Below are 22,431 nucleotides of genomic sequence, written 5' to 3'. Positions count from 1 at the left end.
TCAGTCCAGCCAGTTCGTTGAAGAACATGTTTATTATCAGTTGAAACTGATATTTATCCTGTTTTTTTATTTATTTTTATTAACATGTCATATTCTTCCAAAATAAATACGATCCCTGACGAGATAGGCTCTCCTCAAGCTTGCGTTATAAACACTACATTTGACTTGTCTGTTCAGTAGCGCAGCAAAAACGCCGTGATGATGACGTACGACGTAATGAAACACGTCGCGATGTAAACACGACCCACTGGCACTAAGTTGACTCGTCAGTGTAGCCTAGTGATGGGGGGGTTTGCGAACAAGCGGATATTTTAGGTGAACAAAACCGAATTGCATCGTCAGAGAGCTGTTCATTTACTCTCTAATGTGCATACTGGTAGGCTACTACTGATTTTTAGCGATTCTCTTCAGGTAAATTATGAAAACATTCGATGAAGATGTTGAGTCCCTCACTGCAGGAACAATAAGTAGTAGAGCCTTATTCTGGTCCAAAATATGATTTTAAAAAACAAACAAATTGAAGGTTATAAAAGCTGATGTCATGATACTTAAGGATATTGGTCTACTGATGTGATTTAAAGTGTTGGCAATGGAGTAAATCAACTGCTGTTTTCTGTGAAGCAAAGCCCACGTTTAACACCTGCTCCAATCATCAGTCACACGGTTGGTCTATTCATGGGCTCCTGACGTTGTATAAGGTAGGGGTGCCCCATCTGGCAGGGGGGTCTGGGGGTCCTCCCCCTGAAAATGTTTACATTTTTAAAACAATTATGGGATATTGTGTGTAGATTGAGGGGGAAAAAAATGTTTTTAAGGCTGTAATGTAACAACATGTGGAAAAAGTCAAGGGGTCTGAATACATTGTGAAGGCTCTTGTACCTCTCAGCCCTGTGAACATCATGGTGACGTGTTACCTCTTTCCCCTTTACTAATTGATGTGTGAGGAGCTCTCAGCATGTCATTTACAGACTTATTAAATGTGTATGAAGGCTAAAAATATCTTCCTTCTCTCACCCTCCATCCTCCCTCTCTCTCTCTCCATCCCCCTCATCTCTCCATCCTTCTTTCTCTATCCCCTCCCCCTCTCCGCCCTGCTCTTCCCCCTCCTCCTCCTTTCCCTTTCGTCTCCCCCTCCACTCTCTTCCCCCTCCTGCTCCTTTCCCTCTCTCTCCCCTCTTCCCCCTACCTCCCTTTCCTCTCACCATCTCTCATTTCCCTCCTCCCTCTCCTACCTCCTCTCTCTCCCTCTCTCTCTCTCCCCTACCGCCTCTCTCTCCCCTCCCGCCACTCTCTCCCCTCCCCTCTCTCTCTCCCCTCCCATCCTCCCCTCTCTACTCCTCTCTCTCTCCCCTCTCCTCCTCTCTCCCCTCTCCTACCTCCTCTCTCTCTCTCCCCTCCTCTCTCTCTCCCCTCCTCTCTCTCTCTCTCTCTCTACTCCCTTCTCTCTCCCCCTCCTCTCTCTCTCTCCCCTCCCCTCCTCCTCTCTCTACTCCTCTTTCTCTCCAGGCTGTACTGTATGACAGTATATGGTCTGTCCTCTCTGTGGAGGCTGTTCAGAGGGAAGAAATGGAATGTCCTCAGACAGAGAGTAGACTCCTGCTCTTATGACCTGGACCAGGTAGTCACACATACCTATTACTCACACACACCTATCATACACACACTAATTTGTGTATATTTGTTACAGTGAACTAACATGTGTATTTGTTACAGTGAACTAACATGTGGTGTTTTCTAGTTGTTCATCGGGACGTTACTCTTCACCATCCTGCTGTTCCTCCTGCCAACCACAGCTCTATACTACCTAGTGTTTACCCTGGTGAGAACACACACACAGGCACTATAATCCCCTCTCCATCCATGTCTGTCTGTCTGTCTGTCTGTCTGTCTGTCTGTCTGTCTGTCTGTCTGTCTGTCTGTCTGTCTGTCTGTCTGTCTGTCTGTCTGTCTGTCTGTCTGTCTGTCTGTCTGTCTGTCTGTCTGTCTGTCTGTCTGTCTGTCTGTCTGTCTGTCTGTCCGTCCGTCCGTCCGTCCGTCCGTCCGTCCGTCCGTCCGTCCGTCCGTCCGTCCGTCCGTCCGTCCGTCCGTCCGTCCGTCCGTCCGTCCGTCCGTCCGTCCGTCCGTCCGTCCGTCCGTCCGTCCGTCCGTCCGTCCGTCCGTCCGTCCGTCCGTCCGTCCGTCCGTCCGTCCGTCCGTCCGTCCGTCCGTCCGTCCGTCCGTCCGTCCGTCCGTCCGTCCGTCCGTCCGTCCGTCCGTCCGTCCGTCCGTCCGTCCGTTCGTTCCTCCTGCCAACCACAGCTCTATACTACCTAGTGTTTACCCTGGTGAGAACACACACACAGGCACTATAATCCCCTCTCCATCCATGGGCGCTGTCCCTGGGCCTCTCCACGTGTGTTTGGGGCTGCTGGGAAAGGAACCAAACACATTCTCCTTCTAACCAATGAACAATAAAATGTCTATTCTTTGACCCCTTACTGTCTCTGTCTGTCTGTCTCTGTCTGTCTGTCTCTCTCTCTCTCTGTTTGTCTGTTTCTCTCTGTCTAGCTCCGCCTTGTGGTAGTAATGTTCCAGGGAGTTCTCCACCTCAGTGTTGACTTCATCAACTCCTTCCCTCTGTTCGCCATGGGCCTCCGACTCTTCAGATCCTACAGACTGGCAGGTGGGAGGGATTGTCTCTGCCAACATGTCTAACTGTGTAGAATTGCAGGAAATGTACTTTAAAACTTTGAGGAAGTGACAGCATTTTAACTACTTTGCCGATATGAAACAATCATAAGGACAGTCAAAAATATCAGATTTCCAGTTTGTTACAAAACCAACTTTATTAAATGTTTTTAAAAATGTTCTGTACTGTGGTTTCTATATTCATTTTATTTAACCAGGTTAGTCTCTATTTTTTAAGAGAGACCTGGTTGACTGAGGGAGGAGACGGCGCTGGGCTGTGATGTTCTGTGTTTGACTGAGATGTGTGTGTGTTCTCTACAGAGGGGGTGAAGTTCAGAGTGCTCTGTGAGGAACCAGGAACACCTCTACACCTCATGATGGATGTAAGACATCTCTCACTCTCTTCTCTCTCTGTTTCTCTGTTTCTCCTCTTTGTTTATTTCTCTTCTCTCTTCTTTCGCTCTTGTCTCTTTCTCTCTTCTCTCTCTTTCATTTAATTTTTCACAACATAAATCCTGTCTTTCTTTTCGTTCTGTCTTTTAGTTTATTTAATCATTTAAAACTAGTTCCACAAAAAAATGATGCACTTGATTAAGAATAATTGAGGACACACAAAAAAGGTATACGACTTATTTCAATTGTGATCCTCTTTGATGACAGCGTTTGGCAGGGAAAATAAACGGAAGCTCAAAATGGCAGTCAGTTTAGGTTATTTATTCCTGTAAAACCACACAGACATACCCTACACACAGTCAGTTTAGGTTATGTATTCCTGTAAAACCACACAGACATACCCTACACACAGTCAGTTTAGGTTATTTATTCCTGTAAAACCACACAGACATACCCTACACACAGTCAGTTTAGGTTATTTATTCCTGTAAAACCACAACAACACAGACATACCCTACACACAGTCAGTTTAGGTTATTTATTCCTGTAAAACCACACAGACATACCCTACACACAGTCAGTTTAGGTTATTTATTCCTGTAAAACCACACAGACATACCCTACACACAGTCAGTTTAGGTTATTTATTCCTGTAAAACCACACAGACATACCCTACACACAGTCAGTTTAGGTTATTTATTCCTGTAAAACCACAACAACACAGACATACCCTACACACAGTCAGTTTAGGTTATTTATTCCTGTAAAACCACACAGACATACCCTACACACAGTCAGTTTAGGTTATTTATTCCTGTAAAACCACACAGACATACCCTACACACAGTCAGTTTAGGTTATTTATTCCTGTAAAACCACAACAACACAGACATACCCTACACACAGTCAGTTTAGGTTATTTATTCCTGTAAAACCACACAGACATACCCTACACACAGTCAGTTTAGGTTATTTATTCCTGTAAAACCACAACAACACAGACATACCCTACACACAGTCAGTTTAGGTTATGTATTCCTGTAAAACCACACAGACATACCCTACACACAGCCAGTTTAGGTTATTTATTCCTGTAAAACCACAACAACACAGACATACCCTACACACAGTCAGTTTAGGTTATTTATTCCTGTAAAACCACACAGACATACCCTACACACAGTCAGTTTAGGTTATGTATTCCTGTAAAACCACAACCACACAGACATACCCTACACACAGTCAGTTTAGGTTATGTATTCCTGTAAAACCACACAGACATACCCTACACACAGTCAGTTTAGGTTATGTATTCCTGTAAAACCACACAGACATACCCTACACACAGTCAGTTTAGGTTATGTATTCCTGTAAAACCACACAGACATACCCTACACACAGTCAGTTTAGGTTATGTATTCCTGTAAAACCACACAGACATACCCTACACACAGTCAGTTTAGGTTATTTATTCCTGTAAAACCACACAGACATACCCTACACACAGTCAGTTTAGGTTATTTATTCCTGTAAAACCACAACAACACAGACATACCCTACACACAGTCAGTTTAGGTTATTTATTCCTGTAAAACCACACAGACATACCCTACACACAGTCAGTTTAGGTTATGTATTCCTGTAAAACCACACAGACATACCCTACACACAGTCAGTTTAGGTGATGTATTCCTGTAAAACCACACAGACATACCCTACACACAGTCAGTTTAGGTTATGTATTCCTGTAAAACCACACAGACATACCCTACACACAGTCAGTTTAGGTTATTTATTCCTGTAAAACCACACAGACATACCCTACACACAGTCAGTTTAGGTTATTTATTCCTGTAAAACCACAACAACACAGACATACCCTACACACAGTCAGTTTAGGTTATTTATTCCTGTAAAACCACACAGACATACCCTACACACAGTCAGTTTAGGTTATTTATTCCTGTAAAACCACACAGACATACCCTACACACAGTCAGTTTAGGTTATTTATTCCTGTAAAACCACAACCACACAGACATACCCTACACACAGTCAGTTTAGGTTATTTATTCCTGTAAAACCACACAGACATACCCTACACACAGTCAGTTTAGGTTATTTATTCCTGTAAAACCACAACAACACAGACATACCCTACACACAGTCAGTTTAGGTTATTTATTCCTGTAAAACCACACAGACATACCCTACACACAGTCAGTTTAGGTTATTTATTCCTGTAAAACCACACAGACATACCCTACACACAGTCAGTTTAGGTTATTTATTCCTGTAAAACCACACAGACATACCCTACACACAGTCAGTTTAGGTTATTTATTCCTGTAAAACCACAACAACACAGACATACCCTACACACAGTCAGTTTAGGTTATTTATTCCTGTAAAACCACACAGACATACCCTACACACAGTCAGTTTAGGTTATTTATTCCTGTAAAACCACACAGACATACCCTACACACAGTCAGTTTAGGTTATTTATTCCTGTAAAACCACAACAACACAGACATACCCTACACACAGTCAGTTTAGGTTATTTATTCCTGTAAAACCACACAGACATACCCTACACACAGTCAGTTTAGGTTATTTATTCCTGTAAAACCACAACCACACAGACATACCCTACACACAGTCAGTTTAGGTTATTTATTCCTGTAAAACCACAACAACACAGACATACCCTACACACAGTCAGTTTAGGTTATGTATTCCTGTAAAACCACACAGACATACCCTACACACAGCCAGTTTAGGTTATTTATTCCTGTAAAACCACAACAACACAGACATACCCTACACACAGTCAGTTTAGGTTATTTATTCCTGTAAAACCACACAGACATACCCTACACACAGTCAGTTTAGGTTATGTATTCCTGTAAAACCACAACCACACAGACATACCCTACACACAGTCAGTTTAGGTTATGTATTCCTGTAAAACCACACAGACATACCCTACACACAGTCAGTTTAGGTTATGTATTCCTGTAAAACCACACAGACATACCCTACACACAGTCAGTTTAGGTTATGTATTCCTGTAAAACCACACAGACATACCCTACACACAGTCAGTTTAGGTTATGTATTCCTGTAAAACCACACAGACATACCCTACACACAGTCAGTTTAGGTGATGTATTCCTGTAAAACCACACAGACATACCCTACACACAGTCAGTTTAGGTTATTTATTCCTGTAAAACCACACAGACATACCCTACACACAGTCAGTTTAGGTTATTTATTCCTGTAAAACCACAACAACACAGACATACCCTACACACAGTCAGTTTAGGTTATTTATTCCTGTAAAACCACACAGACATACCCTACACACAGTCAGTTTAGGTTATGTATTCCTGTAAAACCACACAGACATACCCTACACACAGTCAGTTTAGGTTATGTATTCCTGTAAAACCACACAGACATACCCTACACACAGTCAGTTTAGGTTATGTATTCCTGTAAAACCACACAGACATACCCTACACACAGTCAGTTTAGGTTATTTATTCCTGTAAAACCACACAGACATACCCTACACACAGTCAGTTTAGGTTATTTATTCCTGTAAAACCACACAGACATACCCTACACACAGTCAGTTTAGGTTATGTATTCCTGTAAAACCACACAGACATACCCTACACACAGTCAGTTTAGGTTATTTATTCCTGTAAAACCACAACCACACAGACATACCCTACACACAGTCAGTTTAGGTTATGTATTCCTGTAAAACCACACAGACATACCCTACACACAGTCAGTTTAGGTTATTTATTCCTGTAAAACCACACAGACATACCCTACACACAGTCAGTTTAGGTTATTTATTCCTGTAAAACCACAACAACACAGACATACCCTACACACAGTCAGTTTAGGTTATTTATTCCTGTAAAACCACAACAACACAGACATACCCTACACACAGTCAGTTTAGGTTATGTATTCCTGTAAAACCACAACCACACAGACATACCCTACACACAGTCAGTTTAGGTTATGTATTCCTGTAAAACCACACAGACATACCCTACACGCAGTCAGTTTAGGTTATGTATTCCTGTAAAACCACACAGACATACCCTACACACAGTCAGTTTAGGTTATTTATTCCTGTAAAACCACACAGACATACCCTACACACAGTCAGTTTAGGTTATGTATTCCTGTAAAACCACAACCACACAGACATACCCTACACACAGTCAGTTTAGGTTATGTATTCCTGTAAAACCACACAGACATACCCTACACACAGTCAGTTTAGGTGATGTATTCCTGTAAAACCACACAGACATACCCTACACACAGTCAGTTTAGGTTATTTATTCCTGTAAAACCACACAGACATACCCTACACACAGTCAGTTTAGGTTATGTATTCCTGTAAAACCACACAGACATACCCTACACACAGTCAGTTTAGGTTATTTATTCCTGTAAAACCACACAGACATACCCTACACACAGTCAGTTTAGGTTATGTATTCCTGTAAAACCACAGAGACATACCCTACACACAGTCAGTTTAGGTTATGTATTCCTGTAAAACCACACAGACATACCCTACACACAGTCAGTTTAGGTTATGTATTCCTGTAAAACCACACAGACATACCCTACACACAGTCAGTTTAGGTTATGTATTCCTGTAAAACCACACAGACATACCCTACACACAGTCAGTTTAGGTTATGTATTCCTGTAAAACCACACAGACATACCCTACACACAGTCAGTTTAGGTTATGTATTCCTGTAAAACCACACAGACATACCCTACACACAGTCAGTTTAGGTTATGTATTCCTGTAAAACCACACAGACATACCCTACACACAGTCAGTTTAGGTTATTTATTCCTGTAAAACCACACAGACATACCCTACACACAGTCAGTTTAGGTTATGTATTCCTGTAAAACCACACAGACATACCCTACACACAGTCAGTTTAGGTTATTTATTCCTGTAAAACCACAACAACACAGACATACCCTACACACAGTCAGTTTAGGTTATTTATTCCTGTAAAACCACACAGACATACCCTACACACAGTCAGTTTAGGTTATGTATTCCTGTAAAACCACACAGACATACCCTACACACAGTCAGTTTAGGTTATGTATTCCTGTAAAACCACACAGACATACCCTACACACAGTCAGTTTAGGTTATGTATTCCTGTAAAACCACAACCACACAGACATACCCTACACACAGTCAGTTTAGGTTATGTATTCCTGTAAAACCACAGAGACATACCCTACACACAGTCAGTTTAGGTTATGTATTCCTGTAAAACCACACAGACATACCCTACACACAGTCAGTTTAGGTTATTTATTCCTGTAAAACCACAACAACACAGACATACCCTACACACAGTCAGTTTAGGTTATGTATTCCTGTAAAACCACACAGACATACCCTACACACAGTCAGTTTAGGTTATTTATTCCTGTAAAACCACAACAACACAGACATACCCTACACACAGTCAGTTTAGGTTATGTATTCCTGTAAAACCACACAGACATACCCTACACACAGTCAGTTTAGGTTATTTATTCCTGTAAAACCACACAGACATACCCTACACACAGTCAGTTTAGGTTATGTATTCCTGTAAAACCACACAGACATACCCTACACACAGTCAGTTTAGGTTATTTATTCCTGTAAAACCACAACAACACAGACATACCCTACACACAGTCAGTTTAGGTTATTTATTCCTGTAAAACCACACAGACATACCCTACACACAGTCAGTTTAGGTTATGTATTCCTGTAAAACCACACAGACATACCCTACACACAGTCAGTTTAGGTTATGTATTCCTGTAAAACCACACAGACATACCCTACACACAGTCAGTTTAGGTTATGTATTCCTGTAAAACCACAACCACACAGACATACCCTACACACAGTCAGTTTAGGTTATGTATTCCTGTAAAACCACAGAGACATACCCTACACACAGTCAGTTTAGGTTATGTATTCCTGTAAAACCACACAGACATACCCTACACACAGTCAGTTTAGGTTATTTATTCCTGTAAAACCACAACAACACAGACATACCCTACACACAGTCAGTTTAGGTTATGTATTCCTGTAAAACCACACAGACATACCCTACACACAGTCAGTTTAGGTTATTTATTCCTGTAAAACCACAACAACACAGACATACCCTACACACAGTCAGTTTAGGTTATGTATTCCTGTAAAACCACACAGACATACCCTACACACAGTCAGTTTAGGTTATGTATTCCTGTAAAACCACACAGACATACCCTACACACAGTCAGTTTAGGTTATGTATTCCTGTAAAACCACACAGACATACCCTACACACAGTCAGTTTAGGTTATGTATTCCTGTAAAACCACAACCACACAGACATACCCTACACACAGTCAGTTTAGGTTATGTATTCCTGTAAAACCACACAGACATACCCTACACACAGTCAGTTTAGGTTATGTATTCCTGTAAAACCACAACCACACAGACATACCCTACACACAGTCAGTTTAGGTTATGTATTCCTGTAAAACCACACAGACATACCCTACACACAGTCAGTTTAGGTTATGTATTCCTGTAAAACCACACAGACATACCCTACACACAGTCAGTTTAGGTTATGTATTCCTGTAAAACCACACAGACATACCCTACACACAGTCAGTTTAGGTTATTTATTCCTGTAAAACCACATAGACATACCCTACACACAGTCAGTTTAGGTTATGTATTCCTGTAAAACCACACAGACATACCCTACACACAGTCAGTTTAGGTTATTTATTCCTGTAAAACCACACAGACATACCCTACACACAGTCAGTTTAGGTTATTTATTCCTGTAAAACCACACAGACATACCCTACACACAGTCAGTTTAGGTTATTTATTCCTGTAAAACCACAACAACACAGACATACCCTACACACAGTCAGTTTAGGTTATTTATTCCTGTAAAACCACACAGACATACCCTACACACAGTCAGTTTAGGTTATGTATTCCTGTAAAACCACACAGACATACCCTACACACAGTCAGTTTAGGGTATGTATTCCTGTAAAACCACAACCACACAGACATACCCTACACACAGTCAGTTTAGGTTATTTATTCCTGTAAAACCACAACAACACAGACATACCCTACACACAGTCAGTTTAGGTTATTTATTCCTGTAAAACCACACAGACATACCCTACACACAGTCAGTTTAGGTTATTTATTCCTGTAAAACCACACAGACATACCCTACACACAGTCAGTTTAGGTTATTTATTCCTGTAAAACCACACAGACATACCCTACACACAGTCAGTTTAGGTTATTTATTCCTGTAAAACCACACAGACATACCCTACACACAGTCAGTTTAGGTTATTTATTCCTGTAAAACCACACAGACATACCCTACACACAGTCAGTTTAGGTTATGTATTCCTGTAAAACCACACAGACATACCCTACACACAGTCAGTTTAGGTTATGTATTCCTGTAAAACCACACAGACATACCCTACACACAGTCAGTTTAGGTTATTTATTCCTGTAAAACCACAACAACACAGACATACCCTACACACAGTCAGTTTAGGTTATTTATTCCTGTAAAACCACACAGACATACCCTACACACAGTCAGTTTAGGTTATTTATTCCTGTAAAACCACACAGACATACCCTACACACAGTCAGTTTAGGTTATTTATTCCTGTAAAACCACAACAACACAGACATACCCTACACACAGTCAGTTTAGGTTATGTATTCCTGTAAAACCACACAGACATACCCTACACACAGTCAGTTTAGGTTATTTATTCCTGTAAAACCACACAGACATACCCTACACACAGTCAGTTTAGGTTATTTATTCCTGTAAAACCACACAGACATACCCTACACACAGTCAGTTTAGGTTATTTATTCCTGTAAAACCACACAGACATACCCTACACACAGTCAGTTTAGGTTATTTATTCCTGTAAAACCACACAGACATACCCTACACACAGTCAGTTTAGGTTATTTATTCCTGTAAAACCACATAGACATACCCTACACACAGTCAGTTTAGGTTATGTATTCCTGTAAAACCACAACAACACAGACATACCCTACACACAGTCAGTTTAGGTTATGTATTCCTGTAAAACCACAACAACACAGACATACCCTACACACAGTCAGTTTAGGTTATTTATTCCTGTAAAACCACACAGACATACCCTACACACAGTCAGTTTAGGTTATTTATTCCTGTAAAACCACACAGACATACCCTACACACAGTCAGTTTAGGTTATTTATTCCTGTAAAACCACACAGACATACCCTACACACAGTCAGTTTAGGTTATTTATTCCTGTAAAACCACACAGACATACCCTACACACAGTCAGTTTAGGTTATTTATTCCTGTAAAACCACACAGACATACCCTACACACAGTCAGTTTAGGTTATTTATTCCTGTAAAACCACATAGACATACCCTACACACAGTCAGTTTAGGTTATTTATTCCTGTAAAACCACACAGACATACCCTACACACAGTCAGTTTAGGTTATGTATTCCTGTAAAACCACAACAACACAGACATACCCTACACACAGTCAGTTTAGGTTATTTATTCCTGTAAAACCACATAGACATACCCTACACACAGTCAGTTTAGGTTATTTATTCCTGTAAAACCACAACAACACAGACATACCCTACACACAGTCAGTTTAGGTTATTTATTCCTGTAAAACCACAACAACACAGACATACCCTACACACAGTCAGTTTAGGTTATGTATTCCTGTAAAACCACAACAACACAGACATACCCTACACACAGTCAGTTTAGGTTATGTATTCCTGTAAAACCACACAGACATACCCTACACACAGTCAGTTTAGGTTATTTATTCCTGTAAAACCACACAGACATACCCTACACACAGTCAGTTTAGGTTATTTATTCCTGTAAAACCACAACAACACAGACATACCCTACACACAGTCAGTTTAGGTTATTTATTCCTGTAAAACCACACAGACATACCCTACACACAGTCAGTTTAGGTTATTTATTCCTGTAAAACCACAACAACACAGACATACCCTACACACAGTCAGTTTAGGTTATTTATTCCTGTAAAACCACAACAACACAGACATACCCTATACACAGTCAGTTTAGGTTATTTATTCCTGTAAAACCACACAGACATACCCTACACACAGTCAGTTTAGGTTATTTATTCCTGTAAAACCACACAGACATACCCTACACACAGTCAGTTTAGGTTATGTATTCCTGTAAAACCACACAGACATACCCTACACACAGTCAGTTTAGGTTATGTATTCCTGTAAAACCACACAGACATACCCTACACACAGTCAGTTTAGGTTATGTATTCCTGTAAAACCACAACAACACAGACATACCCTACACACAGTCAGTTTAGGTTATGTATTCCTGTAAAACCACACAGACATACCCTACACACAGTCAGTTTAGGTTATGTATTCCTGTAAAACCACACAGACATACCCTACACACAGTCAGTTTAGGTTATGTATTCCTGTAAAACCACACAGACATACCCTACACACAGTCAGTTTAGGTTATGTATTCCTGTAAAACCACAACAACACAGACATACCCTACACACAGTCAGTTTAGGTTATGTATTCCTGTAAAACCACACAGACATACCCTACACACAGTCAGTTTAGGTTATTTATTCCTGTAAAACCACAACAACACAGACATACCCTACACACAGTCAGTTTAGGTTATTTATTCCTGTAAAACCACACAGACATACCCTACACACAGTCAGTTTAGGTTATGTATTCCTGTAAAACCACAACAACACAGACATACCCTACACACAGTCAGTTTAGGTTATTTATTCCTGTAAAACCACAACAACACAGACATACCCTACACACAGTCAGTTTAGGTTATGTATTCCTGTAAAACCACACAGACATACCCTACACACAGTCAGTTTAGGTTATGTATTCCTGTAAAACCACACAGACATACCCTACACACAGTCAGTTTAGGTTATTTATTCCTGTAAAACCACAACCACACAGACATACCCTACACACAGTCAGTTTAGGTTATGTATTCCTGTAAAACCACACAGACATACCCTACACACAGTCAGTTTAGGTTATGTATTCCTGTAAAACCACACAGACATACCCTACACACAGTCAGTTTAGGTTATTTATTCCTGTAAAACCACACAGACACACCCTACACACAGTCAGTTTAGGTTATTTATTCCTGTAAAACCACAACAACACAGACATACCCTACACACAGTCAGTTTAGGTTATGTATTCCTGTAAAACAACACAGACATACCCTACACACAGTCAGTTTAGGTTATTTATTCCTGTAAAACCACACAGACATACCCTACACACAGTCAGTTTAGGTTATTTATTCCTGTAAAACCACAACAACACAGACATACCCTACACACAGTCAGTTTAGGTTATTTATTCCTGTAAAACCACAACAACACAGACATACCCTACACACAGTCAGTTTAGGTTATTTATTCCTGTAAAACCACAACAACACAGACATACCCTACACACAGTCAGTTTAGGTTATGTATTCCTGTAAAACAACACAGACATACCCTACACACAGTCAGTTTAGGTTATGTATTCCTGTAAAACCACACAGACATACCCTACACACAGTCAGTTTAGGTTATGTATTCCTGTAAAACCACACAGACATACCCTACACACAGTCAGTTTAGGTTATTTATTCCTGTAAAACCACAACAACACAGACATACCCTACACACAGTCAGTTTAGGTTATTTATTCCTGTAAAACCACACAGACATACCCTACACACAGTCAGTTTAGGTTATTTATTCCTGTAAAACCACAACCACACAGACATACCCTACACACAGTCAGTTTAGGTTATTTATTCCTGTAAAACCACAACAACACAGACATACCCTACACACAGTCAGTTTAGGTTATGTATTCCTGTAAAACCACAACAACACAGACATACCCTACACACAGTCAGTTTAGGTTATTTATTCCTGTAAAACCACACAGACATACCCTACACACAGTCAGTTTAGGTTATTTATTCCTGTAAAACCACACAGACATACCCTACACACAGTCAGTTTAGGTTATGTATTCCTGTAAAACCACACAGACATACCCTACACACAGTCAGTTTAGGTTATGTATTCCTGTAAAACCACCACACAGACATACCCTACACACAGTCAGTTTAGGTTATTTATTCCTGTAAAACCACACAGACATACCCTACACACAGTCAGTTTAGGTTATTTATTCCTGTAAAACAACACAGACATACCCTACACACAGTCAGTTTAGGTTATTTATTCCTGTAAAACCACACAGACATACCCTACACACAGTCAGTTTAGGTTATGTATTCCTGTAAAACCACACAGACATACCCTACACACAGTCAGTTTAGGTTATTTATTCCTGTAAAACCACACAGACATACCCTACACACAGTCAGTTTAGGTTATTTATTCCTGTAAAACCACAACAACACAGACATACCCTACACACAGTCAGTTTAGGTTATGTATTCCTGTAAAACCACCACACAGACATACCCTACACACAGTCAGTTTAGGTTATTTATTCCTGTAAAACCACACAGACATACCCTACACACAGTCAGTTTAGGTTATGTATTCCTGTAAAACCACACAGACACACCCTACACACAGTCAGTTTAGGTTATTTATTCCTGTAAAACCACACAGACATACCCTACACACAGTCAGTTTAGGTTATTTATTCCTGTAAAACAACACAGACATACCCTACACACAGTCAGTTTAGGTTATGTATTCCTGTAAAACCACACAGACATACCCTACACACAGTCAGTTTAGGTTATTTATTCCTGTAAAACCACAACAACACAGACATACCCTACACACAGTCAGTTTAGGTTATTTATTCCTGTAAAACCACAACCACACAGACATACCCTACACACAGTCAGTTTAGGTTATGTATTCCTGTAAAACAACACAGACATACCCTACACACAGTCAGTTTAGGTTATGTATTCCTGTAAAACAACACAGACATACCCTACACACAGTCAGTTTAGGTTATGTATTCCTGTAAAACCACACAGACATACCCTACACACAGTCAGTTTAGGTTATTTATTCCTGTAAAACCACAACAACACAGACATACCCTACACACAGTCAGTTTAGGTTATTTATTCCTGTAAAACCACAACCACACAGACATACCCTACACACAGTCAGTTTAGGTTATTTATTCCTGTAAAACCACACAGACATACCCTACACACAGTCAGTTTAGGTTATTTATTCCTGTAAAACCACACAGACATACCCTACACACAGTCAGTTTAGGTTATTTATTCCTGTAAAACCACACAGACATACCCTACACACAGTCAGTTTAGGTTATGTATTCCTGTAAAACCACACAGACATACCCTACACACAGTCAGTTTAGGTTATGTATTCCTGTAAAACCACAACAACACAGACATACCCTACACACAGTCAGTTTAGGTTATTTATTCCTGTAAAACCACACAGACATACCCTACACACAGTCAGTTTAGGTTATTTATTCCTGTAAAACCACAACAACACAGACATACCCTACACACAGTCAGTTTAGGTTATTTATTCCTGTAAAACCACAACAACACAGACATACCCTACACACAGTCAGTTTAGGTTATTTATTCCTGTAAAACCACAACAACACAGACATACCCTACACACAGTCAGTTTAGGTTATTTATTCCTGTAAAACCACACAGACATACCCTACACACAGTCAGTTTAGGTTATTTATTCCTGTAAAACCACACAGACATACCCTACACACAGTCAGTTTAGGTTATGTATTCCTGTAAAACCACACAGACATACCCTACACACAGTCAGTTTAGGTTATGTATTCCTGTAAAACCACACAGACATACCCTACACACAGTCAGTTTAGGTTATGTATTCCTGTAAAACCACAACAACACAGACATACCCTACACACAGTCAGTTTAGGTTATGTATTCCTGTAAAACCACACAGACATACCCTACACACAGTCAGTTTAGGTTATTTATTCCTGTAAAACCACACAGACATACCCTACACACAGTCAGTTTAGGTTATTTATTCCTGTAAAACCACACAGACATACCCTACACACAGTCAGTTTAGGTTATGTATTCCTGTAAAACCACACAGACATACCCTACACACAGCCAGTTTAGGTTATTTATTCCTGTAAAACCACAACAACACAGACATACCCTACACACAGTCAGTTTAGGTTATGTATTCCTGTAAAACCACAACAACACAGACATACCCTACACACAGTCAGTTTAGGTTATGTATTCCTGTAAAACCACAACAACACAGACATACCCTACACACAGTCAGTTTAGGTTATGTATTCCTGTAAAACCACACAGACATACCCTACACACAGTCAGTTTAGGTTATTTATTCCTGTAAAACCACACAGACATACCCTACACACAGTCAGTTTAGGTTATGTATTCCTGTAAAACCACACAGACATACCCTACACACAGTCAGTTTAGGTTATTTATTCCTGTAAAACCACAACAACACAGACATACCCTACACACAGTCAGTTTAGGTTATTTATTCCTGTAAAACCACACAGACATACCCTACACACAGTCAGTTTAGGTTATTTATTCCTGTAAAACCACACAGACATACCCTACACACAGTCAGTTTAGGTTATGTATTCCTGTAAAACCACACAGACATACCCTACACACAGTCAGTTTAGGTTATGTATTCCTGTAAAACCACAACAACACAGACATACCCTACACACAGTCAGTTTAGGTTATGTATTCCTGTAAAACCACACAGACATACCCTACACACAGTCAGTTTAGGTTATTTATTCCTGTAAAACCACACAGACATACCCTACACACAGTCAGTTTAGGTTATTTATTCCTGTAAAACCACAACAACACAGACATACCCTACACACAGTCAGTTTAGGTTATTTATTCCTGTAAAACCACACAGACATACCCTACACACAGTCAGTTTAGGTTATTTATTCCTGTAAAACCACACAGACATACCCTACACACAGTCAGTTTAGGTTATGTATTCCTGTAAAACCACACAGACATACCCTACACACAGTCAGTTTAGGTTATGTATTCCTGTAAAACCACAACAACACAGACATACCCTACACACAGTCAGTTTAGGTTATGTATTCCTGTAAAACCACACAGACATACCCTACACACAGTCAGTTTAGGTTATTTATTCCTGTAAAACCACACAGACATACCCTACACACAGTCAGTTTAGGTTATTTATTCCTGTAAAACCACACAGACATACCCTACACACAGTCAGTTTAGGTTATGTATTCCTGTAAAACCACACAGACATACCCTACACACAGTCAGTTTAGGTTATGTATTCCTGTAAAACCACACAGACATACCCTACACACAGTCAGTTTAGGTTATTTATTCCTGTAAAACCACAACCACACAGACATACCCTACACACAGCCAGTTTAGGTTATTTATTCCTGTAAAACCACAACAACACAGACATACCCTACACACAGTCAGTTTAGGTTATGTATTCCTGTAAAACCACAACAACACAGACATACCCTACACACAGTCAGTTTAGGTTATGTATTCCTGTAAAACCACAACAACACAGACATACCCTACACACAGTCAGTTTAGGTTATTTATTCCTGTAAAACCACACAGACATACCCTACACACAGTCAGTTTAGGTTATTTATTCCTGTAAAACCACACAGACATACCCTACACACAGTCAGTTTAGGTTATGTATTCCTGTAAAACCACAACAACACAGACATACCCTACACACAGTCAGTTTAGGTTATTTATTCCTGTAAAACCACACAGACATACCCTACACACAGTCAGTTTAGGTTATTTATTCCTGTAAAACCACACAGACATACCCTACACACAGTCAGTTTAGGTTATGTATTCCTGTAAAACCACAACAACACAGACATACCCTACACACAGTCAGTTTAGGTTATTTATTCCTGTAAAACCACACAGACATACCCTACACACAGTCAGTTTAGGTTATGTATTCCTGTAAAACCACACAGACATACCCTACACACAGTCAGTTTAGGTTATTTATTCCTGTAAAACCACAACAACACAGACATACCCTACACACAGTCAGTTTAGGTTATTTATTCCTGTAAAACCACAACAACATAGACATACCCTACACACAGTCAGTTTAGGTTATGTATTCCTGTAAAACCACACAGACATACCCTACACACAGTCAGTTTAGGTTATGTATTCCTGTAAAACCACACAGACATACCCTACACACAGTCAGTTTAGGTTATGTATTCCTGTAAAACCACACAGACATACCCTACACACAGTCAGTTTAGGTTATTTATTCCTGTAAAACCACACAGACATACCCTACACACAGTCAGTTTAGGTTATTTATTCCTGTAAAACCACACAGACATACCCTACACACAGTCAGTTTAGGTTATTTATTCCTGTAAAACCACACAGACATACCCTACACACAGTCAGTTTAGGTTATTTATTCCTGTAAAACCACACAGACATACCCTACACACAGTCAGTTTAGGTTATGTATTCCTGTAAAACCACACAGACATACCCTACACACAGTCAGTTTAGGTTATGTATTCCTGTAAAACCACAACAACACAGACATACCCTACACACAGTCAGTTTAGGTTATTTATTCCTGTAAAACCACACAGACATACCCTACACACAGTCAGTTTAGGTTATTTATTCCTGTAAAACCACACAGACATACCCTACACACAGTCAGTTTAGGTTATGTATTCCTGTAAAACCACACAGACATACCCTACACACAGTCAGTTTAGGTTATGTATTCCTGTAAAACCACAACAACACAGACATACCCTACACACAGTCAGTTTAGGTTATGTATTCCTGTAAAACCACACAGACATACCCTACACACAGTCAGTTTAGGTGATGTATTCCTGTAAAACCACACAGACATACCCTACACACAGTCAGTTTAGGTTATTTATTCCTGTAAAACCACACAGACATACCCTACACACAGTCAGTTTAGGTTATGTATTCCTGTAAAACCACACAGACATACCCTACACACAGTCAGTTTAGGTTATGTATTCCTGTAAAACCACAACAACACAGACATACCCTACACACAGTCAGTTTAGGTTATGTATTCCTGTAAAACCACACAGACATACCCTACACACAGTCAGTTTAGGTTATGTATTCCTGTAAAACCACACAGACATACCCTACACACAGTCAGTTTAGGTTATGTATTCCTGTAAAACCACAACAACACAGACATACCCTACACACAGTCAGTTTAGGTTATTTATTCCTGTAAAACCACAACAACACAGACATACCCTACACACAGTCAGTTTAGGTTATTTATTCCTGTAAAACCACAACAACACAGACATACCCTACACATGTGTCATTCACAGTTTTTCTCCTAGATAAACCTAGACATGTTTATGTCTCCCCCCTCCCTCCCTCCGTCTCTCTCTCAGATTAACCCTCTGAAGGTGAGCAGTGTGGTTCAGACCTACAGGACCCCCACCTACAGCTGCTACCCTAAAGACTCATGGCTGGCCCTCTGCAAGAAGCTGTTCCTGGGAGAACTCATCTACCCCTGGAAGCACAAGACTACCAAGATAGACTAGGACCAGGGGAGAGAGAGATGGGGGGGGGCTGTTTCTGGGAGAACTCATCTACCCCTGGAGACACGACCAAGATCAACTGAGACCAGAGGAGAGACCGAGAATAGAGAAGGGGGAGGGATAGGGGGGAGAGACAGAATAGAGAAGGGGGAGGGATAGGGGGGGAGAGACAGAATAGAGAAGGGGGGGATAGGGGGGGAGAGACAGAATAGAGAAGGGGGAGGGATAGGGGGAGATACAGAATAGAGAAGGGGGAGGGATAGGGGGGAGAGACAGAATAGAGAAGGGGGAGGGATAGGGGGGAGAGACAGAATAGAGAAGGGGGAGGGATAGGGGGGAGAGACAGAATAGAGAAGGGGGAGGGATAGGGGGGAGAGAGAATAGAGAAGGGGGAGGGATAGGGGGGAGAGACAGAATAGAGAAGGGGGAGGGATAGGGGGGAGAGACAGAATAGAGAAGGGGGAGGGATAGGGGGGAGAGACAGAATAGAGAAGGGGGAGGGATAGGGGGGGGAGAGACAGAATAGAGAATGGGGAGGGATAGGGGGGGGAGAGACAGAATAGAGAAGGGGGAGGGATAGGGGGGGGAGAGACAGAATAGAGAAGGGGGAGGGATATGGGTGAGAGACAGAATAGAGAAGGGGGAGGGATAGGGGGGAGAGACAGAATAGAGAAGGGGGAGGGATAGGGGGGAGAGACAGAATAGAGAAGGGGGAGGGATAGGGGGGAGAGACAGAATAGAGAAGGGGGAGGGATAGGGGGAGAGACAGAATAGAGAAGGGGGAGGGATAGGGGGGAGAGACAGAATAGAGAAGGGGAGGGATAGGGGGGGAGAGACAGAATAGAGAAGGGGGAGGGATAGGGGGGAGAGACAAGAATACCAAGGTTGATGAGTGGAGGGGTGGTGGGAGAGGATGTTAGTGTGAGAATATTGGTGCTGCTGATGAGAGCTTGTAAAGGAGGTGTGTGTGTCTCCTTTTAAATCAGGTATTTAGGTCTGCTGGCACCCTATTCCCTTCATAGTGCACTACTTTTGACCAGAGCTCTATGGGGCCCTGGTCAAAAGTAGTGCACTATGTAGGGAATAGGGTGCCATTTGATGCTGTCTAAAGCATCTACTGCACTAATTACTCCTAGTCTTATTTAACTCCAGATGTATTTTATATTATAAGATTAAAATAAAACATTCACATTTTTAGGATGAATTGATTGTTTATACATTCCGACTAATGTGTAGCGAGATTATGTCAATGCATTTATTTTCATTGAAAACATTCAGTATTTATTCTTAGATTAGTGTTCTAGGTCATTTTTTACTCTGGTAATGTGCCATTTCCCCCCTAAAAACCTGCTAACCCCAAACCTACAGTACAGTATCTAACTGCCAGAGAAGTACTAGAAGTATAGAAGTACTGTATTCAGTACAGTATCTAACTGCCAGAGAAGTACTAGAGTATAGAGGTACTGTATTTATTTAACCTTTTTATTTAGCATTACGTTTGAAAGATTCCCCTAACTTTCCCCAAATTCCCAGGTTTTCCTTCAGAAATCCTGGTTAGAATATTCCCTGAATCTGGAAGGAAGAACCAGGGAATCCTCCATCTGAAATTCTGAAATACGAAAGGACTTTCTCAACTTTATTGAGAGCCTTTATTTTTTAACAATAACAACCTGGTATTATCCTGGTTTATCTTCTTAGAACCTTTTTTTTTTTTTTTTATCTCCTTTAATTTCATAGACTGATTTTTTTGTTGTTTGTGCCATAATGGAAGAAATAAGAAAACAATTGATTCTAAATCAGGACCGTAGTTTGTCACATTGTCATGTTTGCTTGCATTTGATTTGTGTTGAGTGTTGACTACTACTGAAGGTGCTGAATGTCCAGGGATGTGTCTCAAATGGAATGCTGTAGACTAAGTAGTGCACTACTTTGTGACTAGGGCTATGTGGGACGTATCCCCAATGTCCCTTTCATAATAATAAAGGCCCAGTTGATTTGAATGTGGTTTGAAAAGGTGTAGCCTCATTGTTTTCCAGTTTATTTATTTATATATATATATATATATATATATATATATATATATATGAGAGAGAGAGGTTTATACACTGCTCAAAAAAATAAAGGGAACACTAAAACAACACATCCTAGATCTGAATGAATGAAATATTCTTATTAAATACTTTTGTCTTTACATAGTTGAATGTGCTGACAACAAAATCACACACAAATTATCAATGGAAATCAAATTTATCAACCCATGGAGGTCTGGATTTGGAGTGACACTCAAAATTAAAGTGGAAAACCACACTACAGGCTGATCCAACTTTGATGTAATGTCCTTAAAACAAGTCAAAATGAGGCTCAGTAGTGTGTGTGGCCTCCACGTGCCTGTATGACCTCCCTACAACGCCTGGGCATGCTCCTGATGAGGTGGCGGAT

The 22,431-nt window shown here is 40.5% G+C and overlaps 1 protein-coding gene and 1 long non-coding RNA gene across 5 annotated transcripts in view; both read left to right on the top strand.

Moving 5' to 3' along the window:
- Positions 1-20,125, top strand: part of LOC110494404 (phosphatidylinositol N-acetylglucosaminyltransferase subunit Q-like) — a 36,787-nt gene extending 16,662 nt beyond the window's left edge. For 3 of the 4 annotated variants that reach the window (XM_036942093.1, XM_036942092.1, XM_036942094.1), the window contains exons 10-14: positions 1,507-1,618; positions 1,739-1,819; positions 2,548-2,662; positions 2,989-3,050; positions 19,843-20,027. In XM_036942093.1, coding sequence (XP_036797988.1) covers positions 1,507-1,618; positions 1,739-1,819; positions 2,548-2,662; positions 2,989-3,050; positions 19,843-19,995 — 523 coding nt within the window. In that variant the 3' untranslated portion in view covers positions 19,996-20,027. Of the gene's footprint in view, positions 1-1,506; positions 1,619-1,738; positions 1,820-2,547; positions 2,663-2,988; positions 3,051-19,842 lie in introns of all 4 variants that reach the window. The other variant, XM_036942095.1, reaches the window with a different exon arrangement.
- Positions 20,126-20,892: 767 nt separating this feature from the next.
- LOC118938373 lies at positions 20,893-21,997 on the top strand. Its single transcript, XR_005035676.1, has 2 exons — positions 20,893-21,400; positions 21,453-21,997. It is a non-coding gene; the product is annotated as an uncharacterized LOC118938373 (long non-coding RNA).
- Positions 21,998-22,431: the final 434 nt, after the last annotated feature.

Source organism: Oncorhynchus mykiss, chromosome 13, assembly GCF_013265735.2.
Source record: "Oncorhynchus mykiss isolate Arlee chromosome 13, USDA_OmykA_1.1, whole genome shotgun sequence".
Taxonomy (NCBI): Eukaryota; Metazoa; Chordata; class Actinopteri; order Salmoniformes; family Salmonidae; genus Oncorhynchus; species Oncorhynchus mykiss.
The sequence above is the reverse complement of the archived record's forward strand: the minus strand, read 5'-3'. Positions and strand labels throughout refer to the sequence as shown.